The following is a 25,618-nucleotide window of genomic DNA, read 5'->3' as shown; positions in this document are numbered from 1 at the left end:
TTTTATTTCTCTCTCCCTCCTTTTCTCTCTTCTTTTCTCCTCCCTCTTTTTTTCTTCTTTCTTTCTATTTCTCTCTCTTTGTGTATCAAATTTTGGGTGGTATTTAAATAGCACCTATTTTTAATTAGAAATTGTAAGCACCCTTTTTTTTTTATATATAATTATTTTTAACAAGAAAAATTTTTTATAAAAAGATTACACAAGATTCTTTTTTTACCATCGTTACTATAGAAATTTAGACTTCTTTTTCAACTTTATATACTATGGGTCGCAAAAAGATCAAGATTCAACCCATTAAGGACGATCGTAATAGACAGGTAAAAACAAAAAGACGAAAAAAAGTGTGCCTATTTTATTGACCTTCAAGAGAATAGGTCACTTTCTTAAAAAGAAAACACGGTCTTATGAAGAAGGCATACGAGTTGAGTGTCTTGTGTGATTGTGAAATAGCCTTGATCATATTTAACAACAGTGGGAAACTTGTTCAATATGCAAGTACAGACATTGATAAAATACTGATGAAATATACAGAGGTAAGATGATGTCAAGTTATATCAGTACTAAAAATTGTACTTTAGTATAATGAACCTCATGAAAGTAAATCAAACCAAGATTTTATCAACTCAAATGATCAAGAGGATTCAATAAAAGACGAAGATGAGGATCATGCCGAAGAAGAACCACAAGCAAATGAGATGAAAAAAAACAATGCCATGGCTACCATGGTAACTGTACCAACACAAGCTACAAATTATAAGCCCGGCAACGCGCCTCCAAGTCATTTGCCACATCCTCCTACTATCCCGCCACAAATGTACTATTCACAACAACCGCAACAACACCATGGTCATCACCCACAACAGCCACCACAACCACAAATGCGCTATAATAGTAATCATATGCAACAGGGTTATGATATGTATGGTATTCAACCACAACCACCACAACCACCAATGTATATGCTTGGTAATAGTATACCATCTCATCCTCAACCTTATCCTATCTTACCTGCTCAGACGCAACCACAACAAACACAACAGCCTTATTATCCTCAAGCGTATTCTGTATCTCCTCAACCTTCTGCTCAGCATAGTAGACAGCCTTCATTCCAATATAGTTCTATAAGTAATGTCTCATCACCCAATCCAAGTAGTAATAATGGCCCTGCCAGTCCTGCTATGTCAACCCATAGTAATATAAGCACAGGTAAAAAACCACCCAAGTTACGTGTACAAATACCAGACACGGGTGATAAGACACCGCCTGCCGCCAATGATACAACAAAGCATCAACATCATGTCTCTGTTTCTTCTATTGCTTCGGAAAAGGAAGAAAATAAAGAACAACAGCCCAAGACAACATTACCTCCTCCTCCTCCTCCTCCTCCTCAATCACAACAACCAATCACGAGTAATGCATATTACAATAGGCCAGGATTATCTGAACCAGGACCACCTTCAGCACTCCCTTCACAATTTGCACAAAACTTGCCTTCACCCTCTACATTTTATCCTGAATTTTATCAACAGAATGAATTGCCTAGCCCATTAAATTTCAATTCAACGCCTGTTGCAGCAAATAATAATGGAAACAGTAATGCATTCCCTTGGCCGCCTGGCGGTCAAAGGGATTATAGACCTTCTCCTTTAAAGCCTGAATTACTGTAGGTTATACCTTACTCAATGCATTGCTCATATTTCTTTTCTATTAGGGATAATAAACGCGGATTTGAAGAGAATAACGATACTGAAAGAACCAATCTAAAGAAACCAAAATCATGAAAATTTTTTTAAAAAATTACATAAAAATTATCTTTTTTCTTCTTTTTTCATTTTATTTATTTATTCCTTTATATGTTTCTATCCAGACCTTTTACTGCTCGTCATTTTTATTCTACTATTGCTTGTCAATTAAAAAAAAAGCCTTTAAACAGTCAACCTATTGGCTATTTAACATTGCCTGGTTTAGTTAAATACGAAACTGCTTTAAAATTACAGTCTTATTTAGTAGCAAGACGTCATCAGATAACACAAGGACAGTTAGTGACAAACCAACCAGCTGATATCATTTGCTTCCTGGAACACCCACCCACTTTCACTGCAGGCAGACGTATTCGAGGAAAGACAGAAATGGATGAAGAAGAGCGTCTTAGAAGCTTAGGTGCTGATTATTTCGAGACAATGCGTGGAGGACAAATTACATTTCATGGCCCAGGACAATTGATTGCTTATCCTATTCTTGATATCCGAGATTACCAGGTAAGCAGCGATGACATTGAATAATATAACTCATGGTTGTTAGCTTAATGTGAGATGTTATGTATCTCGATTAGAAAAGACAATCATTGAATGCTGCGCAAAATACAACATCAAGACAAACACAACAGAGAATACAGGTGTTTGGGTAGGCGAAGATCATAAAATAGCTGCCTTGGGTGTTCATTTGCAACGTTATGTGAGTAGCCATGGACTAGCACTCAACTGTAATGTGGATCTTGATTGGTTTAAACAAATTGTACCTTGCGGGTTAGTAGAAAAAGATGTAACATCTCTTTCAAAAGAACTTGGCAAGAACATTACATCTCAAGATGTGATTCCCAACTTGGTTTCAAGTTTTCAAGATTTATTTTCCAAAGAACTTATCTCTGTTGACAAAAGCATATTATCAAAAGAACTCATAAACGAATTATACTAATTCTGTTAAAAAGTGGTCTAGTTTGTCTTGATCCCAGTTGATATCCCAATCTTGTGGTTGTGGTTGATGTGGGGATGATTGTTGTTGTTGATTTGTTGATGGAAATAAGATGGCATTACCATCGAGTATTGTATCAAAGTCAAATAAATCTACTTTTTTGTTTAGAGAGGTTAAATATACAAGTATAAACATTGGCTGCTTACCATTAAAGTCATTTGTGTCCATAGTTGGTTGCAGTGGCTGGTAATTATAGTCTTGAGGAGAATCAGAAGGTGTCAGTTTATTCTGTTGTGTATCCACAGGATGAACGACAGGTGAAAAAGACATTTTGACTGGTACAGCAGGTGAATGAATAGACATATCTGCGATGCCTTGAATAGCAGGTGAGGCATTTGTACTCAATTCATCAGAGGGCCTCTTTGACCATAAAGAATGGTTCCTGTGCAACTGATCTCTTGCTTCCTTCAATCGATCTAACAAAACGGCTTTTTTGCCTGTGCTTGAGAGGCCACGTTCTTTTAGCATTTCTTTCAATTCAGCTACTGTAACATCTTCAAAATTTAATTGAAGCAACTGTTCGTCCAATTTCCTTTGTGTCTCTACTGGATCTATATCCATTGGCTTAGTAACCTGTGGCTTTTTAGGTACTCGTTCGATAGCAATGGGACGTGCATCTACTTTGGCTGCTTTTTGAGTATGTTGAATAGGTGTAGGATCAGTGACTTGAATCTGTGTAAATATGAGTGGCGTAGGTCCTTTGTTTGTATTGACATGTTTGTTGGTTGCATGGAATGCAGGCGGTAAAGAAGAAGATCGTCTTCTTTTTTGGTGCTGCCTAAGTTGCTTTCCTAAAATAGTGTTATACGATGTACGATGCAATTCAGGAAAGAATGTAGTTGTCATGGATTCTGGTGGTGTTGGTGATTTCTTGGGAGAGACTGGCTTTTCGATAGGCTTCTTCATGGGTTGGTTTGGCGCTAAAGGACCATGGTGACTTAGGGGCGGTGATATCATATGTTCATCATTGTTCGTCGAAGAACATGTCGATAAAGAAGGTGATTGAGATGGCAAAGTCAATTTGTTTGGGCCATTCGTTTGAGGACTATGGTTTTTATCGTTGTTATTGTTATTTGTGTTGCTAGGGAATTCAAGTGTCTATATAAAAAAAATTAGTTTATTTAGTACTACTTGAATATTCTACTTACCGCTGAAGAACCCACTTTAGATGGTACGTGTTCTTCTTCATGAATCGTATTGTCTGCATTACCAAAAATAAATTTGTTTGAATTTAAATAGAGTGGATTGATAGGTAAATCCACAGAGGAACTTCTTCTGCGTTGAAATGGAGGTGGGTTTTGATAAGAAGGTGGTATCTTTTGCTGGTCAAATCCCATGGGTATAAAAGTAGAGGCAGACTGGTTTTCATTCCAGTCAATGTTACTAAAGAAAGGTGGATAGTCCATAATTCTCCAATATTCTGTTGTGTCTTCCATTATTTTATATGTTATAAAAAGAAAAGAAGAAAAAATAGCATCACAGGTGGGAAGTTTTTTCTTTTTCTCTCTTGTTTAGAGCGGAGTACTAGAGCGGAATAAAAGAATTGCATGGTTGTTTATACGAATTTGCATTTTTTCCAAGCCAATTGGATTTATCTTATTGAACGAAAAAAAAAATATAGTCTCTACTTCTTTTTGGGTATGCTTTACGGCTATCTTTTGCTTCACTTTAGAATAAAGTAAAATTTAGGCTCAATTGACCTTTAAAAAAATACAACATCGTTTTCACCTGAAATTGAAAATACTAGTACTTGAAGAGTAACACGAGATCAAAGGAGAAAAGTTTGATTTGTTAAATGCACAATATAAGCGGCACTCCTTGAAGCATGTAGGCGCTTCTTTCCTCCATAGGAAATCAACTATCCTCCGTGCATGACAACAGTTCTTAAAAGAAAACTCTTCCCTTTTTCTCATGTTTCTTTTGTTTTTTTGTTGAATCATGACTGAATCCAATTTAGACGCACCCAATTATCCTTATCGATTCTGTAAAGATTTTTCTACTTCTTTCAAAAGATGGTTCTTTAAGGGTCAAAGAGCTGAACTTAAAGGACTTGAATTAGGTAAACTAGTCTATAGTTTGGGGTTTATTGTTCATATTTCATTAGAGCACGTTTTAAATGGTGTAACCAAGCAGCCAATTTCTCTTTATGATTTCCGGCTTTATCTTCAAAACAAAGAACATACAGCTGAGAACCTTGAATTCCATTACTGGTATCAAGATTACAAGCGTAGATTTGAAGCATTGCCTGACATCAAAAAAGCAAAATCACCTCCTCCAGAAGAGCCTTTCAGGCCTGATTTTGACAAGGAACCAAACTCATCTGACAGAAAAGACTATCAACCCTTTCGAACTGAAATTGATGCCACTCTTAAGACTTTTTTTCATAAAGGAGATTCTCTCAAGGAACTCTTTTTGGACCCCTCTGTCTTGAGCTATACACTTTGCGCTGCTGCTAAGACAACACATCCTGATGTATTTGAACCTGCTTATCATCAAACATACAAGTTTATGAGAGAGACTAGCTTCAAGAATTTTATTCATGTTGGTGTCCAGAATGTACGCTATGGATTTGTAGTTGCTGAACTCACGATGGGTTGCCTCAACCTGTCCCTTTTACCCATGGTCTTGTTTAACACATTTGCTATGCATATGTCTCGTTGGACACGTCTGTTTGTGTTTGCTCTAATATTTACTTTCGTTTCCATGATCCTCTGTGGACGCACTGGCTTTTGTTTGGTTCGATGTCTATTCAAAAGGAGACAAGTGCCTGATTTTATTTGCGCACAGTATTTTGCAAGCAGTAAGAACGATAACAAACGAGCCAGTCGGTGGTTTAAGGGACGAGTGGAAGCATCCGATGATCTAGAAAGCAATAGTAAAGAAGAGAAAAGGGATTTGACTCCTATTTTAGATCAACAAGTTGTCAAATACGGAAGGGTGAGGACTAATCATTAACTATAAACGTTACTCATGTCACTGAATAGCAAATGCTTGTTCATATCGTCGTCTTTAGCCTGTTTTTGGCTACTGTCATTACTGCTATTGCTGTTGCTTTGACAACTGAAAATGATCCTATGCCTATGCCACAAAAGACAAGTGCTCATAGTAATCAACACTAAACTCTCTTTTCTATTGTTCCTTTTCTCCTTAATTATTCTCTATTACTAAAAAGAAGATGTAAAATCAAGATATCTTTCGCATGATGCTTACCTAAAAAGACTTTCCTGACTTTCAAATTACTTCATAAAAAAAAAAGCAGATGTGCCCTTTTTTTATTATTTTCTTTAGCATGCCAACCAACTCTGGTGAACGTAACCCCCTTCTTAGACCACGCCAAAAGAATCACTGGCGATGGCTTGTTCTTTTAGCTTTCTCGTTTTTTTCATTTTCGAGTGCCTTAATGTTTGTAAAAATCCCTTTTATTTTTCTTATTGCATTTTATGCTGACTATATCAATAGGTGGATCACATTTGCACCATGTGTCTATATATTTGCTGAATATTATTTTAAAAGTACAAGCACTGGTATCAACGCTATCAACTCTTTATCGTCCGTGTATATGCTTGTCTATCCTTTTGCGATCCAGTTTACCTTTAAATACTTTGAAGATCGTGCTATGGGATCACCTGGCAACGGTCTTCGACGTGGTATTCTTATTGGTGCTGTATTGAATGTGATAGGGAGTGCTGTTCGTTGGTTAGGTGCTGTTCCTTCCGTCTATGGATTTTGTGTGCTATTTCTAGGTCAAACAATGGCTGCTATCGCTCAAGTATTTATGCTAGCCATTCCACCCCAATTGGCAGTCGCATGGTTTCCTAAAAATGAAATTAATTTAGCTACTTCGATCGCTGTCTCTGCTAACAATCTAGGTGTTGCAGCAGGATGTGCCTTAACTCCCTTGATGGTAAAACAGGCTACACAAAAAAAGGACGTGCCTACCTTGTTGTTTTTTCAGGTAAAGATGATTGACTCCTTTTGATTTTCAATTCATCAAGCCTAGTTTATGATGTGTCTTATTGTCCTTGGGTTCATTCAATATGCTTTTCAAAGATCACCACCCTATTGGCGAAGGTAAAAAATAAAGTAAAGCCAAGGAGATACTAAAGGAAAAAATAATAGCATGATCAAAGAAGTTAGTTCAGTTGATCAACAGTCATTACGCTTAGGGAAAGAAAAGCGATTTATTTATATGTTAATTGCTTATAGTATTATTATGGGTGCTCAATGTGCAGTCATCACTTTACTTGCCCAGATATTAATACCACCATTCAAATCAAACATGAATGAAAACTCTGTTGGCTTACTAGGTGCTTTTATGCTGTTTGTCGGTGTTCCTGCAAGCATTTTGGGTGGTTATTATCTTGATAGAACGTCTCAATATAGCAAAGTATGTACCTTATTGTCAGCTGTTACAGCTATAAGCACTTTGGGACTCTATATCTCATGTGAGATTCGATATGTGACAGGCGTCATTTTGTCTTGTCTTTGTTTTGGTGTAGCGTCTTATGGTAAAAAAAAAAAAAAAAAAAAAAAAGATATTTTGCTCAACATGGGCTAATATTCTCTATAGCCATTTCACCAGCTTTTTTCCAGTTTGCGAGTGAACTATTTTATCCAGTGAATGAAATTATCCCTACTGGATACCTGTTTACTGTAGGCAACATGGGTGGTGTATTTCTGGTTGCTGTCATGGGCTGGAGCGAGAATCTAGATATCGAATTTCCAATGCGATTACCCATGCTTTGCTTAACATTGGCTATGTTTGTGAGTGTATATTTTATGTCACAAGTTAAAGGTGTCTTAAAGCGAAGTGAGGCACTGGCTCTCTAATGTAAATAAATACGGGTTTTTTTTGATCTGATAAAACATGTCCTTGACATTTCGGGGGAAAGGAGAAGGATTAGAGTGACACAATGCTTTCTGAATACATATTTTGCAATTTCTTTCCATGCTTTCTCTTTTTTTTTTCCTTTTTTTTCTTGTTTATTCGTATGCAGTCTGACTATAAGAAAAGAAATAAAACGCTTCCTGTTCTCAAGACTGACAAAGACTTGGAAGCAGAAGGACTAGCTCGGTTGTCTATTGATCTTCCTTCTTTTCAAGTAACAGATGAGCCCGAAAGCGCTCTTACTTTATCACCCACGAATTCATTAACAACGAACCATGGTGATAACAAGACACACAACAAAACACCTTTGACAAGATCTAAGCTTATGGAAAGTGGCTTATTAGCAAATAGACATAGTATTGGTTTTGATGTACCTGGTGCTGTTCATACCATTATTACGCCTCGTAAAGTATCTTGTTGCATAAATAAAGATGTGTCTGACTTTATATAGGACTTCGAACTGAGCGACAGATTGATAGTAAACTGGTGGTAATTATGGGTAAAGTACTTTGGGGGTTAATATATGGTTCAATTCATATTATAATTTTAGTTGGATTGCCAGCAAGAGGTAAAAGTTACATTGTCAAGAAATTGAGAAGATATCTGAATTGGCTTCAATACGAGACAAAAGTAAGCAGTGATGATTTATAGGTGTATCATAACATTTGAAGGTATTTAATGTAGGCAATTTGCGTCGTGTCAATGAGAATTCTCAGCAACATGATCAATCGGCCAGTTTCTTTGACCCAGACAATAAAGATGGAAGCAAAATACGTGATGAGCTGGCAACAATGGTATTAGACCAGCTTGTTGATTGGCTTAGATCAGGTGGACGTGTTGCTATTCATGACGCAACAAACTCGACCATTCAAAGAAGGTAAGGGATAAAGTCAAGAATTCTGAAAAAGTAAATATGTATAGAAAACTATTGATTGAACGTTTACAAAATGAACCTGAATTCAAAGTACTGATTTTAGAATCTGTCTGCACAGATAAAAAAGTAAGCCATATAAATGTATATATTTATCTGCAGTATTATTTACGATATAGGTACTTGAACGTAATTTCAGACTCAAACTATCTGGTCCTGATTACAAGGACAAAGATCCGGCTATTGCCTTATCTGATTTCAGGCACCGTGTAGCCAATTATGAAAAGGCCTATGAGCCTGTTGGAGACTGGGAAGAAGACAATGATATTCAATACTGTAAATTAGTGAATGTAGGCAAAAAGATCATTGCTCACAATATCTCGGGATACCTATCTGGTCAATGTATTTTCTATCTGATGAATTTCAACTTGGCAGGTTTGTTTGTTGATACTTTCCTATCTTAGAAAAAAACTAACTCTTGAAGAGAGCGTCAAATTTTTGTCACACGTCATGGTGAAAGTGAAGATAATCTAACAGGTCGTATTGGTGGAGATGCTCAGGTAAGAGGGCACATTACAGCGTATTGTTGTACTTATACATTGTAGCTGTCAGAAAAGGGAAAGAAGTTCTCAAAAGCTCTGGCTAAATTTGTTAAAGAAAGACGTGTTGCTTTTGCTTTGGATTTAGCAAGAAGAAAGATTCAAGAAGAACAAGAATCAAAAAACCCTACTAAGGATTCGGACGATGAGAGTGAAGAATCAACAACAGAAGAAGAAGAGTATAAAGTGAGAGAAAGAGCAAGAGCAATTAACGATTCTCAGTTTACCATTTGGACAAGTATGTTGAAAAGGTCCATGGAAACTGCAGCCTATTTTGATCCAGATGAATATGATATCAAGGTAAGACTTTTTTTAGGAGTTCTATCATGTCAACTTATTCCATGTTAGCATATTCGATTCTTAAACGAAATCAACTCGGGTGTAAGTAAATAAAGATAGACGATGTGTTTATTTACCTTGTAATAGAGTAGAGAGGGAATGACTTATGAAGAAATCAAATCACAATATCCTACTGAATTTCAAGCACGTCAAGATAACAAGCTTTATTATCGTTATCCTGGTATGGGGGGAGAATCTTATATTGATGTTATTCATCGACTTCAGTCTATGATTATTGAGCTGGAACGCATGAACCAGTCGTGTTTGATTGTAACACATAGAGTGGTCTTGCGTATCTTGCTGGGTTATTTACTTGAATGGTCTCAGACACAAATGCCACATATGCTAGTACCCATTCACACGTAAGTTAAATATACCATTCTCTATCTCTTAACTTTGTTTTTTAGTGTTTATGAAGTAAGACCAAAGCCTTATGGTGTTGAGTTGACAAGTTGGTGTTATGATGAAGCATCAGATAGCTTTAAAGAATTAAAGGGAGAATAAACTGATCAAGTAACACAATGCGAGAACAATGGCTTGTGACTATGTGTTGAATAAGAGTTTGAGTTTTTTCCTTTTTCCTTTTTCCTTTTTCCTCTTTTTTCTTTTCTTTCTTCTTTCTACCTACCTATGACTGACCAGCCACCTCAACGTACTCGTCTATCCAAGTCTAAGGCAACTGCCTCTACAACAGCTATTCAGGCACTAGAGATAACTACGTCAGCTGTTGGAAGTTCTGATATTGATCATTCTCCCATTGTAACAACACCCATAATACCAGCAATAGAAGAAGAAGAAAATGATATACAAAGAAAACAGTCTCATCGTCATCACCACCACCATATCCGCTCACCCGCGTTTGAGGCTCACTCCAACTTGACTTCTCCGCTTCCCTCCCCACAAATTATAGATGGTACTATTTCTGGTGAACTTGTCTTACCTCCCCCTGCTTTAAAAGTACCTTCAGAAGCCATTGTAGCCCTTCAAGATGCAACAAGTGGTAAGTCAAAAAAAGAAGAAAAAAAGCGTATTGACTATAGATTAGTCCAAAGCAAAAAATTTAGTAAGAAAGGATCACCACTGTTTGAATCCTCTTTTTTTTCAGCAGCACTCTTGATCCAATGGTCTAATTTGATGGGACCCAAAGTAGAAAAGGTATGGTCTGTTGAACCAGTAGAAGAAAAACTTCAGATGATGATTGGAAGACAAGTGTTGAATGGAGAAATGGGCCGTACTCTCAAAGGTGTAGAACCCAAATGGATCGTGTTGCATCGCCAGGCTATTATCTGTACAGCCTTCTTATTTCATGATCCGACACTCGAGTCTTTATGTGCCTTTGTTTTTGTTGTGCCTGTACGTTATTTGCGAAACTTCTCTCAATACTTTAATGTGTTGTGTGGGCGCATCCCTGCTCAGCTTGTTGAACCATTACTCAAGTTACGCAAGGTCTTTAAACGTCATTCCATCGTAAGATGAGATACTGTACTTATCGAGATACCTAATCTTATCTTATAGACTTGGGATACCGCATTAAATTATTTTACTGTAGAAAAACTAGCGCCTTTTGTAAAGTCAGTAATGGATTTAGAATCTGTATCATTGCCTTTAGATTGTGTCAAGGTAAGATGACTTCTATAGGAGAACAGCATCGTTTATATGTTGATAGACGAGCCATACTATCTTGAGTGACGAGTCGAGACAAATGTTGGATTCTCCATTTATTGCCAAGTTTGTAAAATACATAAAGTTTGAGATGATTGTGCAACCCATATTTATATATTTTGTATAGAGTCATTACATCTCATTTACAGACCTCCGGATCTACACTTTTAGTGGGTAATGCTTTGACAAGCATGAATATGGCAAGTTCAGTTGTTGTTAATGGCTATCCACTAATGTTCATGGTAGGTCATCAACACATTAGCGTTGTTCTTGTCAGTCAAAGAAAGGAGCAGATCAAGCCATGCAAGAAAGCATCATCATTATATGCCCGACTTGTATCTCCAAGGACTTTTAATACAAGTATGTACAAGATGGATCTATGTAATACTAATGATCCAATAAGGATGTAGAAGAGATGGAAACAAGGATAGAGCTGGCTGTATTGGACTCTATTGAACCCACAACATTTGTAGACATGACACGCTTGATTGTTAGAAAAACACCTCTTTATAAACAATATCAGCAACTCAAGTTACAGTACCATGCCTTTTCATCAAAACTTGAAGAAAACCTTGTTCCTTTTACAAGCGAAAAAAGTCATTTGAACGATTGGAGGTAAACTCAAGATATATATTTTTGTATCGCTCATGTTTTACAGTAAACGCACAAGCGTGTTTGAAAAGACAGATTGTATAGCACCCATGGTTCAAACATTGATAGATGAAATGCGTCGAATACCAGTCAGAATGAGAGAGTCTTATATAAGGCAATGGAAGCGATGTCTAGTTAAACGGGCTCTTGCTATGATCAAGTTTGTAGAAGATGAAACGTAAGTTGTTTGTACATATCATGCATGCCTATTTAACATTCTACAGCACTGTCATTATTATTCAGCCATCTGATAATGATTTAGTAACAAGGTTAATGAATGCCTTAGCTCTGTACAACATGTCTGATTTTACTATCGTTTTAACTCAAGCAGAAAAGCTTAAACCGGGTATGGTTGATTTTATTGCCACTTTTTCAAAAAGACTATAAAAGAAAAGTTTAGATACCCTTTTTTTCTTTCTTTATTCATACCCTCTCTTCAAATAAATATGTTTAATTCAAAATAAATGATGATGAATGCTTTATGTCTCTACTACTAGCACCAATGTGTGCAATGAACTCTCCTTTAGGTACTACCCAAGCATGAGCATCTAAGTCGTAATAACTTAATTCGGTTCTTTGGAGCATAAACTTGACTGTTTGTTCAGATTTTTTTGATATGAATACTTTTTCAAAACCACGAAGAAGTTGAGGTGGTTCATTAGCAACCTTGGGATAAGAGAGATAAAGTTGAGAGACTTCTGCACCGTCAAATCCTCCTACATTTTTGACGGTGACACTGATAGCTACAGTTGGATCGTTTGAATCACCTTGTACATCCACTGCCATATTTTCATATTCAAATTTGGTGTAAGAGAGACCATGACCAAATTCAAAGAGTGGATCTTTTTTCTTTTGATCAAACCAGCGATAGCCAATATAAAGGCCTTCTTTGTAAGAAAACTATAGAGAACAAGAGATCAATAGATCAATTTTTTTTTTCACTATACTTACATTCATTTCATTTGAAATTTCAGCAGGATAGTCTTTGATGTCCTTTGCAATTGTATATGGAAGACGCCCCGACGGATTTACATCACCAAACAAAACATCTGCTAATGAATTGCCAGACTCTTGACCAGGAAGGCCGGGCCATACCAGTGCTTTGATATTGGGATGGTCAATCCATGGCATATGAACTGGACCTACAGAGTGAATTACAACAATTGTGTTCTTGTTTACATCTGCGACAGCTTTAATCTAGATAAAATGAGACCTCTTTTCCTTTTTTTTACATTCTTACCAAATCATCGCCTGCGTTCCAAAGATTCAAATGGAATCGATCACCTTTATGACCTTCTACAGTAATAAACTCTTCTCCAGAATTAGCGGAGACAAACACAATAGCAATATCAGCCTCGGAAGCTATTTGTGAAGCTGTCGTAATGTCTTTATCATTTAAATGTTCTTTGATGATCATCTTGTTTCCGGCTCTCTGTTTAATACCATCTGCAGGCTATAGGGAAAGAAAAAACATGAACAATAAGGCTTAAACCCTATGATCTTACCGTCACCAAATAAGGAAAGTTAGCTGTGCCAGATCCCCAGCCTTGGGCTAATGACCCATCATTACATCCATGATCTTCACAATTCAACTTTCTACATAAAAATTCAATAAAAGAAAAGAGTATGAACCAAGCAACTACCTTAGACTAGGACCTGCATCTGAACCAATGATGGCTAGTTTTCGTGTACTTGTTGTGCTTAAAGGCAGGATATTTTCTTGATTTTTTAGCAAGACAGTAGACATAGCACCCATTTCTCGGATTAATACTTTGTGGTCTTCTTGGACATCAATATGCTTTCCTTTTTCAGGTCTAAAGCTATCAAAGTTTGTTTCGGGAAAGTTCTGTATATTTGCAAGTATTAATAACAGCCACATCTGTATTCTGAATTACCTGATCTTGTCCTAGCTAATAACAGGTCAATATAATAATCGTGAAAAAAAATATTTACCTTGTACCAAGAAGCGACTATTCTCATTGCCATATCGGTCACTCTATCTTCACTCACTTTTCCATTCTTTACAGCTCTTGTCAAATTAGCACCGAAATATGAATCTCCCGAATGGAAGGTAATGTCGCCTAGTCAAGTAGTTGGAACAATAAATGCAATAGAGAAAAATTTTACCTGGCATGGTCATATCTAATCCATGATTAGCACTATCTTCGGTAGAATGAGTAGCAGACCAATCGCTTTGGATGAATCCTTTGAATCCTAGTTGTTTTTTTAAGAGATTGTTCAGTACATGTTCATTTTCACAAGCATAGACACCGTTGATTTTGTTGTAAGCGCACATGACAGAGGCTACGCCCGCTTCTACAGATCTTGCAAATGGCCACAAATACACTTCTTGAATTGTTCTTTCATCAATATCAACCGAATGCTTTTTAGAAAAAATAAGTAAAGGGAAGACATGTACATCATCTTGTTTACCACTAGACGATTTGTTTCCTGTTCATTTCCTATCAAGTGCTTTGCTACTGCCATCTAGACTGGAATTAGTTGCTTTTGAACATGCAAACATCTTTTTTACTTACCACACCTTGGCTTTGGATGCCTTGAATAGTTTCTGATGCAGCTACACCAACTAAGAAAGGATCTTCTCCAAAGGCTTCCCAATTACGACCACCAGCCGGTGCTCTCAACATATTCATTGAAGGCCCCAATTGAGCATGAATACCTTTAGCTCGGAATTCCTTTGCCATATATTCACCTCGTTTTCGAATGGCTTCACGATCAAAGGAAGCAGCTGCATTAATACCAGATACACCAGAGCTAACACCATCAGTGAATCGAATACCCAAAGGTGAATCTTGTAAACATAGTTCGGGGAAATCGGGACCTGTGGTTCTTCCTGTATTACCTACGCATGGTCCACTTTCCCATCCGATACCAGTAGTAATATTGACTTTTTGTTCTAATGTCATGGCTTGGACCATTATTTTTGCCTTTTCGTACGCTTCGTCCCAGCTTAAGACATGAAAGGATGCTTGGAAATCAGCAGTATTAGCAGCCATAGATACCTTGGACTCTTGTATGAGCTCATGTGTATATGAAAAATCATTGTCCCAATAGTTTATTGGATTCGCAAGACCTGCTTGTAAGAAATAGACCAGAAGAACAGAGGCTGTCAAAATTGATTTCATTTTCGAATTAAAGAAAGAGAGAAGGAAATTGCGTGGACATATAGTTTTTAATTTGATCAATCAACTTTTAGTTTGTTTATTTAATAAGACCAGATCGTGCAATTATGAGATTGACAAGCAAACAAAGTTTTGTACTAACTCGGGATTACTTTAGCCATAAGGAAGAACTTCCTTTTTTTTCAGCGCTGAATATTTGATTGGCTGAGAGGAGCGAAAGGAAAGGAAAGGGTATTACCATTTTTTTCTCTTTTCTTTTCTCAACTCGACATATGTCTACTTACAAGGCTGAAAACTTCCCCACACTTCAAAACGACCTTATTCTTCGCGTTTCTCGAGGTAGAGTATTATTGATCACTAACGTGTCATAACCTCCTTTTTATGTATATAGGCGAGAAGGTTGAGCGCGCTCCTGTCTGGATCATGAGACAAGCTGGTCGTTACTTACCTGGTAAGTCACTTTTGTCATAAAGAAAACAGTCTGACTTGTGTAGAATTTCATGAAATAAGAAAGGAACATAGCTTTTTCGAAGTCTGTCGTACTCCAGAACTTGCTTGTGAACTAACCCTTCAACCTATTCGTCGTTATGGCAGTCTCCTCGATGCCTCCATCATTTTCTCTGATATTCTAGTGATTCCTCAAGCTATGGGTCTTGAAGTATTAATGGTTGCCGGCAAGGGACCTGTATTCACTGCTCCTCTTGAAACGCCCGAGGATTTCTCTCGTTTGACTGAGAACGTTGATGTAGACAAAGAATTGGGGTATGTTTACCAAGCCATCACATTGACACGTCATAAGCTCGAAGGTCGTGTGCCCTTGTTTGGTTTCGTTGGTGCTCCATGGACTTTGATGGCTTATATGATTGAAGGCGGTGGAAGCAAAACATTGGCCAAGGCAAAGAGTTGGTTATGGAAGTATCCTAAAGAATCCCATGCTTTATTACAGCGCATTACAGACATTGCCATTGAATTCTTGGTTGGTCAAGTAAGAGCTGGTGCTCAGGTAAGATTCAGGAGGGAAATGATTTGAATATGATGCTAACCTATATTTAGATGCTCCAAGTATTTGAGTCTTGGGGAGGTGAACTTTCTCCTTATGATTTTAAAGAATATTCTCTTCCTTATATTCGACAAATCTCAACCAAGGTCAAAGAACGTTTGGCTAAAGAAGGATTAGATGCTGTGCCCATGACAGTCTTTGCTAAAGGTTCTTGGTACGCTCTTTCTGATCTATCTGAATCTAATTATGAGGTTGTCTCTCTCGACTGGACAATTGATCCTGCTTATGCTCGTCAAATGACAAGCGATAAAGTTGCTCTTCAAGGCAACATGGATCCCACTGCTTTGTATGGTGGTTTTGATGCTATTCGTGAAATTGCTACACGTATGATTCATGCATTTGGTAAGGATTCTAAGCATATTGTCAACTTGGGTCATGGTATTTTACCCACCGTTGATCCTGAAGCCTTGAAGGTCTATTTGGAAACTGTTCAACAAGTTTCTGCTGAAATTAGAAAATAATTTTGTAAACTATAGAGTTTCTTGTATTATAGCATTTTGAAAAGAAAAGAAAAATAAAAAGTGTAATAAAATCTAAGACTATGCCATCAATGCAGTAATATATATATGTGTATGTATGTATGTAAATACAAATTATAATTAACGTTTATCGCCATAACCACTGTAGGTTCGCATAGCAGGACCTTTCAGTTTGAGAATAACTAGACAAATGCAAGACACATAAGTCAATCCTGCCAAAAAGACACATGTCCATCCAGCACCAATAGCAGCGACTAAGGGGTTTGCCACAAGAGTTAGAATACAGGCAAGCACCATACGTACAAGATTAGCAGCAGCTGTAGCAGACGCACCATTACCAGGCATAGCATCTACAATATAAGCAGAAGTAGAAGTCATAATCTGATTCATGCCAAAATTCTGGATACCGAACCCAATAATAGGTGCCCAAAAACTCATTCCCTTTTCAATGGTCCAACCAAACAACAGTAGACCAAAGGGAATAACAATAAAACAAGCAGGCCATAAATTAGCTGTCAAACGGTCTTCTACAACAGAAGCACCCCCACGAAGACGACGTGATCTTAATAAGAGTCGATCTGATAGCATGCTACAAACAAAAGCACCACACATGTTCCCGACACCAGCGCCGAGATAACTTAGGCCTATCAAGGTGTCAATATTCCTCTGTTAAATCATGTATTTACTCTACCTGTTTGCCATGAATTGAATCCATATTTGGTCTCATACAAGTCAGGAATGATTGTTTCAACAGCAAACATGCTACCGAAAGCAACAGCTGAAACGAACGAAGCTAAAAAGACAAAAGGATGACGAAGCAAAAGAAAAGGAGCGATGGGATTAATGCGCTTGTTGATGGCTGACTTCATCACTGTATCGTTTTCAGCATTTTTTTCTGGTGCCACTGGATCTAATGTTTCACTACTAGCAGATGATGTGTTGTCATTATCCATAGGGAGTTCCAAGTCATACTTTTCATTGTTGCGATATGTCTCTGGATAAAACAAAAAGATGACAGCAAGATTGAAAAGAGCAAAAGCAAAACAAAACCAAAAAGTAGCTCGCCATGTAAGGTCGCTCATGATCAAGAAACCACCAATGATGGGGCCCAATAATGGGCCAATAAATACACCAAAAAAGTATTTTCCAAAAGCAGCACCTCTTTGTTCAATAGGATAGATATCCTGCAAAATAAAATAGAGTTAATTGATATTCTTCTTAGATAAAAGGAATACTCACTGCAACAACACCTGCACCAACAGATTGGCCACAAGAAGCGCCTACAGATTGTAAACATCGAAGTACAACAAGACCCCAAATGTTATTCATAAAAGCAGAACCAATAGAGGCAGCAGCAAAGATTATCATGGAGCACATGAATAAAAAGCGACGAATTTGATAGAAATCAGATAAGGCCGCCCAAAATACAGGTGCAATACCCATAAACAAAACAAACAGTGCAGCTGTTAATGTAGTTGCCATTGAAGGTGCATGTAGATCAGCAGTAATATCTGGTAAGCCTATTTATTTGTACGCATAAGTATGATGTTGTGTTTGATTCTACACAAGTACCTGGAAAATAGATTGTACTAGAGAAGCCTGGTGTACTAGCACATAAAGCTAAGCATACCAGAACAAACCCTTTGGCTTTATTGCTTAGAAGTCGAGGATCTGATTCAACTGGTGGCTTAATCAACAGTCTTGACTTTAAAATAGTCTTCCAATTCATTATGATGCAACAAGAAAGCAGAAACAAAGCAGATCAGACGCTTTTATATATTCAAATTAGATTTCTATAGCCGATTTCTCCGCGCTCTCTTCACCGAGTATAGCGCGCCCTTTCAACAAACTTATCAGATTCTTCTCTTCATATAAAATTCTTGAAATGTTATTGATGAACATGTAAGACTTTGCTTTTCTTGATTAAAAATGAAGTCTACAGGCTAAACTCTATTTCATAACTCGAGTTTGCAAACCATTCATCATGATGACTTGTTCCGTAAAACAGCTTCCAATAAAGTTGCTGCGAATTGCCGATCCGGATAAATAGCGGACAAAATCAATGCAAGTATCATGTTGATTGCTTATTGGTGATACGAGTTATAAAATAGCGAGCGCAATCAGAGGTTGTTCTTAGGCAATCAAAATACTATTTAGAGGAACTTCAATTAATACGGCAACGTAAGTAGACAGTATGCTATTATTTGCTGATGCATTCCATCAGCTGTGACACTATAAGCAATTTTATAGAACAAAAAATAAATAACGAATTAGCCATATATCGATTGAAGGATCAGAGACTAAACACATGCCAAGTGCAAGAAAGTCACTTAAAGTTTCTCAACTAATACAGCAGCTGCATATCCTACACACCATTTGTAATCTCAATGGTCTAGAAACACAGTGATTTAACTAGAGTTGAAACAAGATATAGCGTTTCTCATGAGGTATACGTATAATGAATTAATACTTTTCGGCTGTCAAGTGTCCTTAACTTTATTAAATCATACAAAAAAAGAAACCTTGTAACTGTTGAAATAGAAGCAGCTTCTCTATCAGAGAAGTATGCAATCCTTTTGATGCATCATTTTAACTAACAGCAGGATAGAAAACATCAAAAGAACCGATGCATACATGAGATTGTATAGTTATACAGTACGAGCATAAACTCTGTTTATACACACAGAGATGTTCGAAATACCCACAGATTATGTTTACTAACATATAAGGTACATTTGGAGTTGATTTAGACAAAAAAAAAACGATTTTTAAAAATCGGCCAAAACGACCATTCGACCAAAGGTTATTAGTCATGAAAAAAGCTTGTTTAACAACTTCTGATCTTCTTTTGGACGCTATAAGACGAAAAATGGAGCTATCGACAAGCTTGAATACTCAAAATGTGCGCCAGAGGCTCTGGTCTTTTTTCAATGCGTTTGCTTAACAGCTATACTATGAAAATGATATGGTAAGAGCAAAAAACCTCTCAAATATTTCTGCCTATTTGTTCAATATTTTAGCAGCAACATAGTTATGTTCCCTATATTAGCAGACTCAGAACGCAAAAATCTACAACTTTTGTCACTACACTGAAGCCCAATAACCGCATCTTAAAATTAAAAGCCCAATTTTTGTTGATATACGCCAAGTTCCTTGACGTAGATGAAGGGTTATTTATTAAGCAACAGAAAGCTGAAAAGTACTTAAATAATTATAGATTCAAGCAGAGAAGCCTCATCTCAACTTTTTTTGGGGAAATGAAATAGGTTAACACAAATGAGAAAAGGCTGGAAGAACAAGGGACATTTTCTATATTTTGAATGCAAAAACCGGTGTTCAGTGGGGTGATGGAAAATCCAAAAAAGGCAATCGGGAGAGTGACATATAATTTTCCATATTGCATCGGCATACTTTCATGCAAAATTCAAATTAAATCAAAGACGCTCTCAGTCAAAGAGCTAAGACTCTCCTTGCAATTCACCGATTTTTATTCTAATATATGTCAATAAATTATGTTTGTTGCTTTTTTTGATACTTAGATGTTCTTTCTCGACTGTGTCTATCACAAGTTTAGTAGCTTTATACTTGTCATAAGCTTTCTCTTTCTGTATTTTTCTTTCAATTTGGTTTCTACTCCTTGAGTAGTCAACGACTGCAGCATGATATGAATTGCATCACGTGATCCTGAAAGGATGAATGATGTCACAAACAAAGAGTCGGATTGAATGACCGACGAACGCGTAATAAGTGCCTTTCCTTCTCCCTCTGTTCTTCTTCAATACACATAACATACATATACAGGATGCCTGCCACCACCACAGTTCAACCTTCAGTTACAGCACACGTTCATCCCCTTGTGTTGCTTTCAGCCACTGATCACTATAATCGTGTTGCCAAAGATACCAAGAAGCGTGTCATTGGTGTCTTGCTTGGTCAAAACAAGGGAAAAGTTGTGAATGTTTCCAACAGTTTTGCTGGTAAATATCAATAGATAATGACGTGATGATCTTACATGGTCTTGTATAGTTCCCTTTGAAGAAGATGAAAAAGATCCTTCTGTTTGGTTCTTGGATCATAACTATGTTGAAGCCATGAATGACATGTTTAAAAAAGTAAATGGTAAGCTACACAAACCATGTTATGCTTATTGTAGCATCTCTAATACTCTGTGTCTATAGCAAAGGAAAAGTTGATTGGTTGGTATCATAGCGGACCCAAGCTTCGTTCTTCTGATTTAGAAATCAATGAGCTTTTTAAGAGATATACACCTAACCCTGTGCTTGTTATTATTGATGTCAAGCCTAATGATGCTGAAATTCCTACTGATGCTTATTTTGCTATTGAAGAAATTAAGGATGTATGTATAGATCTACAAAAGATAATCATATTAACCTATCAAACAGGACGGTACATCTACAACAAAGACATTCATGCATGTTCCTTCAGAAATTGTTGCAGAAGAAGCTGAAGAAATCGGTGTAGAGCACTTATTGAGAGACATTAAGGACAATGCAGTTGGTACTCTATCTACTCGTATTAATTCTCAATTGGGTTCTTTGGGTGGATTACAAGGTAGATTAGAGGAAATTCGTGATTATTTACAGAAGGTCGTGAGTGGCAAATTACCTGTCAACCATCAAATTATCTATAACTTGCAAGATATTTTCAATTTGTTGCCTAATCTCGAGAATCAAGATATGGTCAACTCATTTAGCACAAAGACAAACGACCAACTCTTACTGATTTACTTGTCCAGTATGATTCGTGCTGTTATTGCTCTTCATAATCTAATCGACAACAAGATTGATAACCTTAAGAGTGAAAATGCTTTGGAGTCAGCAGAAGAAGCAAAAGAGACAAAAGAAGATGCTGAAGTTAAGGAAGCCACTGAAAAGACAGATGATATGCAAATTGAATAAACAAAGTTATTGTCATCGGATGTTGAACTATTCAAGATCCTTTTTACCAACGAGATTTCAAAACTGAATTGGTTTAAATTGAGGAATACTGAATTGCTTCTAATAAGCAATCAAAACTGATGTTGCATTGCTGGTAATGAATGTTGTTTGGTTTTGAATTGCTAGGATAAAGTCATTAACAAGCTGATTATGCGAATAAGAGGCAAGTAAATGACTATAAACTATCACTTGTAATCTATCTTACTGTAGGAAAATATTACACTTTTATGAAATTCATGCAATATGAAATTTCTATCATTTCATGATTTTTTTAATCTCCTTTCCTACGGTGGCTAATTTATTTTATTTGTTGCGACCGGAAGAACACGTTAAAAACCGGGAGATACCCGTATATAAACGAAAAAATAAACTTTCAGCCGCTCATTTTCGTATACCGACTTTTATTACCAGGACAGTATAGAACATTTCATGGAGTTTGTCTTGACAGAACTGCTGATCATAGAGCCAGAATACACAAGAATATGAATTATAATATGCCTATTTATCGGTTCATTTCGTTCCACAGTGGACAATGTTTCAGCCAATAAATAAACGCTCTTTTCTTTCATTTCAAAATCTGTCTAAAGTTCAATTGCTTTGCAAAAGTATTGCTCTTCATCATGTAGTCCTTTATAAACTATATATCTAGACATTGAAAGGTAGTATTTGATCCTACTTTTTCTAATGTTAAAAGGGCAACAACGACAAAAAAGAATGACGTAGAGGCAGCAAGTGACTTAAGCCACGTCACAAAAATCTTTCTGTGCGCCCATATAAATTCCAAAAAGCACATTATTTACCCCACATCAAAACATACAACACCCCCTTTCATTTTTTTTCTTCTTTTTATAGAGAGAAAAAAATGTATCGTTTATCAGCACTCAGCAGAGTGTCTCGTACACTTAAGCCCTCAGTTCAGGCTATTCCTCAAGCTACCCGTCAATCTATTTATCGCTCCTCTTCAGTTGCACCTTTTCATACTACCCGAACACGGCTCGCTGCACCCGAGACTAACGATGGCTTCTTACATGGCAGTTCAGCCAATTACATTGAAGAAATGTACGAAGCTTGGTTAAAAGATCCTTCCTCTGTTCACTTGTCTTGGCAAGTCTACTTCAAGAACATGGCTAATGGTGTTTCTCCCGGTCAAGCTTATACTCCTCCTCCTACTCTTGTTCCCTCGGCCAGTGCCCGTTTGCCTGTCTTGCCCGGCGAAAGTGGTGCTTCTGGTTCTGATGTGATTGACCATATGAAGATCCAACTTTTGACCAGAGCTTACCAAGTCCGTGGTCATCACATTGCTAACTTGGATCCTCTCGGTATTCAACACGCTGACCTTAACTCTTCTACTCCTCCTGAATTGGAATACTCTTACTATGGTTTCAAGGATAGCGATCTCGATAGACAATTCACTATTGGTCCCGGTATTTTACCTGCCTTCACCAAGTCTGGCGCCACTCTCACTCTTCGTGAAATTATTGCTCATTTGAAGAAGATTTACTGTAAGTAATTTGTGAGTGTGAGAGTGTGAGAGGGAAAGCCTTATTTACTTTTTCTTTTCATAGGTGGTTCCATTGGTGTTGAATATATTCATATCCCTGATCGTGCTCAATGTGATTGGATTCGTGAACGTATCGAAACTCCTCAGCCTTTCAAGTACACTGCTGATGAAAAGCGTGTCATTTTTGACCGTTTGACTTGGTCTGACAGTTTCGAACGTTTTGTTGCTTCCAAGTACCCCTCTGAAAAGCGTTTTGGTCTTGAAGGTGGTGAAACCTTGATCCCTGGTATGAAGGCTATGGTAAGTAGATCAAAAGCCAAGGCATACATCTAACTTAGCTATAGATTGATCGTTCTGTTGATCTTGGTGTTGAATCCATTGTGATTGGTATGCCTCACCGTGGTCGTCTTAACGTCCTCTCCAACGTTGTTCGTAAGCCCAATGAATCCATTTTCTGTGAATTTAGTGGTGCTCTTGAACCCTCTGAAGAAGGTTCTGGTGATGTCAAGTACCATCTTGGTATGAACTATGTTCGTCCTACTCCCTCTGGTAAGCGCGTCCACCTTTCCTTGGTCGCCAATCCCTCTCACTTGGAAGCCGTTGATCCTGTTGTTCTCGGTAAGACTCGCGCTCTTCAATTCTACGGTAAGGATGCAAAGGGTGACAAGTCTATGGCTGTCTTAATTCACGGTGATGCTGCCTTTGCTGGTCAAGGTGTTGTCTATGAAACTATGGGTTTCCATGATCTTCCTTCTTACTCTACTGGTGGTACCATTCATGTTGTTGTGAACAACCAAATTGGTTTCACTACGGATCCCCGTTATGGTCGTTCCACTCCTTACTGTACTGATATTGCCAAGTCTATCAATGCTCCCATCTTCCATGTCAATGGTGATGATGCTGAAGCTGTTACCTATGTCATGCAATTGGCTGCTGACTGGCGTCAAACCTTCCACAAGGATGTTGTGATTGATTTAGTCTGTTACCGTAAGCACGGTCACAACGAAACCGATCAACCCATGTTCACTCAACCTCGCATGTACGAAGCCATTGCCAAGCAAAAGCCTGTTGCTCAAAAGTACGAAGCTCAATTGAAGGAAGAAGGTTCCTTGACTGATGCTGAAATCAAGGAAAACAAGAAGCGTGTCTGGGATGTTCTTGAAGAAAGCTACTCTCGTAGCAAGGATTACAAGCCTACTTCTACTGAATGGCAATCCAGTTCATGGCCTGGTTTCAAGTCTCCCAAGGAATTGGCTGAAGAAAATTTGCCTCACTACCCTACAGGTATCAGCCAAGAAACCATCCAAACTGTTGCTAATGCTTTGACTGTACTTCCTCACAACTTCAACATTCACCGTAACTTGAAGCGTATCCTTCAAAACCGTGAAAAGTCTTTGAAGTCTGGTAAGGACATTGATTGGTCTACTGCTGAAGCTTTGGCTTGGGGTTCCCTGCTTACTGAAGGCAAGCATGTCCGTATCTCTGGTCAAGACGTTGAACGTGGTACTTTCTCTCAACGTCACGCTGTTCTCCATGACCAAAAGGATGGTTCCAAGCACACTCTCTTGAACCACATTAGCCCTGAACAAGGTGTTCTTTCCATCTCTAACTCTTCTTTGTCTGAATATGGTGTCCTTGGTTTTGAATTAGGTTACTCTCTTGTAAACCCTGACTCCCTTGTTGTCTGGGAAGCTCAATTCGGTGATTTTGCCAACACTGCTCAAGTGATTGTCGATCAATTCTTGGCCTCTGGTGAACAAAAGTGGCTCCAACGTAGTGGTTTAGTGATGTCTCTTCCTCACGGTTATGATGGTCAAGGTCCTGAACACTCTTCTGCCAGAATTGAACGTTACCTCCAAATGTGTGATGACTACCCTTACACTTATCCTTCTGCTGAAAAGTTGTCTAGACAACACCAAGACTGTAACATGCAAGTTGTATATGCCTCTACTCCTTCTCAGTACTTCCATGTCTTGCGTCGTCAAATCTGCCGTCAATTCCGTAAGCCTTTGATCATGCCCTTCTCTAAGTCATTGCTCCGTCACCCTCTTGTCAAGTCTGATGTGAGCGAATTGATTGGTGATACTCACTTCCAACTTTACTTGCCTGAAGAACACCCTGAACACCTTGTTGCTCCTGAAAAGATCAAGAAGCACATCTTGTGTAGTGGTCAAGTTTACTACAACCTTCTCAAGGCCCGTGACCAAAACAAGATTGACGATGTTGCTATCTCTCGTATTGAACAATTGAACCCCTTCCCTTACCAACAAGTCAAGGAACACGCTGACAAGTACCCCAATGCTGAAATTGTCTGGTGTCAAGAAGAACCTTTGAACATGGGTGCATGGCAACACGTTCAACCTCGTATTGCTACCTCTTTGTCTCAAACTGAACACCATGCTGGTAAGGCTCCTCGTTATGCTGGTCGTGCTCCTTCTGCTTCTGTTGCTACTGGTAACAAGAAGAAGCATTTCCAAGAAGAATATGGTCTTTTGGCTAATGCTTTGACCGGTGAATCTCGTCAACCTAAGGAAGTTACCTCTGGTACTCCCATCTGGTAAAAAAAAAAATCTTTTTTTTCTCCTTATTTTTCTATCTTTTATTTAATTAAAATGAAACTGAATTCATGCATCATTTTAAAAAGGCGATGAAGAGAGAGAGAGAGAGAGAGAGAGAAAAGGGGGGGGGGAGTGTCGTACCAAATCAGAAAATCATG

The 25,618-nt window shown here is 37.8% G+C and overlaps 13 protein-coding genes across 13 annotated transcripts; 10 read left to right on the top strand and 3 right to left on the bottom strand.

Annotated features, from left to right (window-relative positions):
- The first annotated feature begins 41 nt into the window (after positions 1-41).
- B0P05DRAFT_545241 (uncharacterized protein) lies at positions 42-1,812 on the top strand. The gene is made up of 4 exons (XM_051578616.1): positions 42-317; positions 375-533; positions 579-1,663; positions 1,712-1,812. Exons 1-4 carry the CDS (start codon positions 264-266, stop codon positions 1,779-1,781), a joined length of 1,368 nt encoding a protein of 455 aa, XP_051434026.1. The 5' UTR covers positions 42-263; the 3' UTR covers positions 1,782-1,812.
- A 41-nt stretch (positions 1,813-1,853) lies between these two features.
- Positions 1,854-2,694, top strand: B0P05DRAFT_471696 (uncharacterized protein; the record flags this gene model as incomplete). The annotated part of the gene is made up of 2 exons (XM_051574638.1): positions 1,854-2,258; positions 2,302-2,694. The coding sequence occupies 2 exons, from the start codon at positions 1,854-1,856 to the stop codon at positions 2,692-2,694; spliced, it is 798 nt and encodes a 265-aa protein (XP_051434025.1).
- Positions 2,484-4,264, bottom strand: B0P05DRAFT_133841 (uncharacterized protein). Its single transcript, XM_051573036.1, has 3 exons — positions 3,900-4,264; positions 2,898-3,849; positions 2,484-2,843 (listed from the first exon to the last, which is right to left on the bottom strand). The coding sequence occupies exons 1-3, from the start codon at positions 4,185-4,187 to the stop codon at positions 2,686-2,688; spliced, it is 1,398 nt and encodes a 465-aa protein (XP_051434024.1). The 5' UTR covers positions 4,188-4,264; the 3' UTR covers positions 2,484-2,685.
- A 421-nt stretch (positions 4,265-4,685) lies between these two features.
- On the top strand, positions 4,686-6,029 carry B0P05DRAFT_545234 (uncharacterized protein). Its single transcript, XM_051578615.1, has 2 exons — positions 4,686-4,810; positions 4,856-6,029. The coding sequence occupies exons 1-2, from the start codon at positions 4,690-4,692 to the stop codon at positions 5,704-5,706; spliced, it is 972 nt and encodes a 323-aa protein (XP_051434023.1). The 5' UTR covers positions 4,686-4,689; the 3' UTR covers positions 5,707-6,029.
- On the top strand, positions 6,017-7,617 carry B0P05DRAFT_545233 (major facilitator superfamily domain-containing protein). The gene is made up of 5 exons (XM_051578614.1): positions 6,017-6,153; positions 6,211-6,706; positions 6,752-6,822; positions 6,871-7,259; positions 7,322-7,617. Exons 1-5 carry the CDS (start codon positions 6,041-6,043, stop codon positions 7,579-7,581), a joined length of 1,329 nt encoding a protein of 442 aa, XP_051434022.1. The 5' UTR covers positions 6,017-6,040; the 3' UTR covers positions 7,582-7,617.
- A 517-nt stretch (positions 7,618-8,134) lies between these two features.
- Positions 8,135-9,814, top strand: B0P05DRAFT_471620 (6-phosphofructo-2-kinase-domain-containing protein; the record flags this gene model as incomplete). Its single annotated transcript, XM_051574629.1, has 7 exons — positions 8,135-8,221; positions 8,311-8,516; positions 8,561-8,639; positions 8,690-8,945; positions 8,997-9,070; positions 9,116-9,409; positions 9,536-9,814. 7 exons carry the CDS (start codon positions 8,135-8,137, stop codon positions 9,812-9,814), a joined length of 1,275 nt encoding a protein of 424 aa, XP_051434021.1.
- A 200-nt stretch (positions 9,815-10,014) lies between these two features.
- On the top strand, positions 10,015-11,170 carry B0P05DRAFT_133526 (uncharacterized protein). Its single transcript, XM_051573034.1, has 3 exons — positions 10,015-10,448; positions 10,494-11,068; positions 11,115-11,170. Exons 1-2 carry the CDS (start codon positions 10,079-10,081, stop codon positions 10,922-10,924), a joined length of 801 nt encoding a protein of 266 aa, XP_051434020.1. The 5' UTR covers positions 10,015-10,078; the 3' UTR covers positions 10,925-11,068; positions 11,115-11,170.
- Positions 11,171-11,378: 208 nt separating this feature from the next.
- On the top strand, positions 11,379-12,117 carry B0P05DRAFT_133657 (uncharacterized protein). The gene is made up of 4 exons (XM_051573035.1): positions 11,379-11,470; positions 11,524-11,725; positions 11,769-11,939; positions 12,005-12,117. The coding sequence occupies exons 2-4, from the start codon at positions 11,526-11,528 to the stop codon at positions 12,021-12,023; spliced, it is 390 nt and encodes a 129-aa protein (XP_051434019.1). The 5' UTR covers positions 11,379-11,470; positions 11,524-11,525; the 3' UTR covers positions 12,024-12,117.
- Positions 12,118-12,188: 71 nt separating this feature from the next.
- Positions 12,189-14,912, bottom strand: B0P05DRAFT_545192 (glycoside hydrolase superfamily). The gene is made up of 10 exons (XM_051578613.1): positions 14,299-14,912; positions 14,195-14,248; positions 13,889-14,144; positions 13,715-13,842; positions 13,657-13,671; positions 13,405-13,607; positions 13,267-13,357; positions 13,002-13,214; positions 12,713-12,958; positions 12,189-12,661 (listed from the first exon to the last, which is right to left on the bottom strand). The coding sequence occupies exons 1-10, from the start codon at positions 14,905-14,907 to the stop codon at positions 12,212-12,214; spliced, it is 2,265 nt and encodes a 754-aa protein (XP_051434018.1). The 5' UTR covers positions 14,908-14,912; the 3' UTR covers positions 12,189-12,211.
- A 186-nt stretch (positions 14,913-15,098) lies between these two features.
- Positions 15,099-16,489, top strand: B0P05DRAFT_545191 (uroporphyrinogen decarboxylase). The gene is made up of 4 exons (XM_051578612.1): positions 15,099-15,243; positions 15,296-15,355; positions 15,399-15,907; positions 15,958-16,489. Exons 1-4 carry the CDS (start codon positions 15,177-15,179, stop codon positions 16,423-16,425), a joined length of 1,104 nt encoding a protein of 367 aa, XP_051434017.1. The 5' UTR covers positions 15,099-15,176; the 3' UTR covers positions 16,426-16,489.
- A 74-nt stretch (positions 16,490-16,563) lies between these two features.
- B0P05DRAFT_471772 (major facilitator superfamily domain-containing protein) lies at positions 16,564-18,172 on the bottom strand (the record flags this gene model as incomplete). The annotated part of the gene is made up of 4 exons (XM_051574643.1): positions 16,564-17,087; positions 17,135-17,627; positions 17,683-17,963; positions 18,016-18,172. The coding sequence occupies 4 exons, from the start codon at positions 18,170-18,172 to the stop codon at positions 16,564-16,566; spliced, it is 1,455 nt and encodes a 484-aa protein (XP_051434016.1).
- Positions 18,173-20,245: 2,073 nt separating this feature from the next.
- Positions 20,246-21,362, top strand: B0P05DRAFT_471628 (maintenance of mitochondrial structure and function-domain-containing protein; the record flags this gene model as incomplete). The annotated part of the gene is made up of 4 exons (XM_051574630.1): positions 20,246-20,420; positions 20,470-20,562; positions 20,622-20,800; positions 20,847-21,362. 4 exons carry the CDS (start codon positions 20,246-20,248, stop codon positions 21,360-21,362), a joined length of 963 nt encoding a protein of 320 aa, XP_051434015.1.
- Positions 21,363-22,201: 839 nt separating this feature from the next.
- B0P05DRAFT_511548 (oxoglutarate dehydrogenase, E1 component) lies at positions 22,202-25,536 on the top strand. Its single transcript, XM_051575617.1, has 3 exons — positions 22,202-22,903; positions 22,967-23,202; positions 23,247-25,536. Exons 1-3 carry the CDS (start codon positions 22,264-22,266, stop codon positions 25,461-25,463), a joined length of 3,093 nt encoding a protein of 1,030 aa, XP_051434014.1. The 5' UTR covers positions 22,202-22,263; the 3' UTR covers positions 25,464-25,536.
- Positions 25,537-25,618: the final 82 nt, after the last annotated feature.

Source organism: Gilbertella persicaria, assembly GCF_025201335.1.
Source record: "Gilbertella persicaria strain CBS 190.32 chromosome Unknown B0P05scaffold_24, whole genome shotgun sequence".
NCBI lineage: Eukaryota > Fungi > Mucoromycota > Mucoromycetes > Mucorales > Choanephoraceae > Gilbertella > Gilbertella persicaria.
The sequence above is the reverse complement of the archived record's forward strand: the minus strand, read 5'-3'. Positions and strand labels throughout refer to the sequence as shown.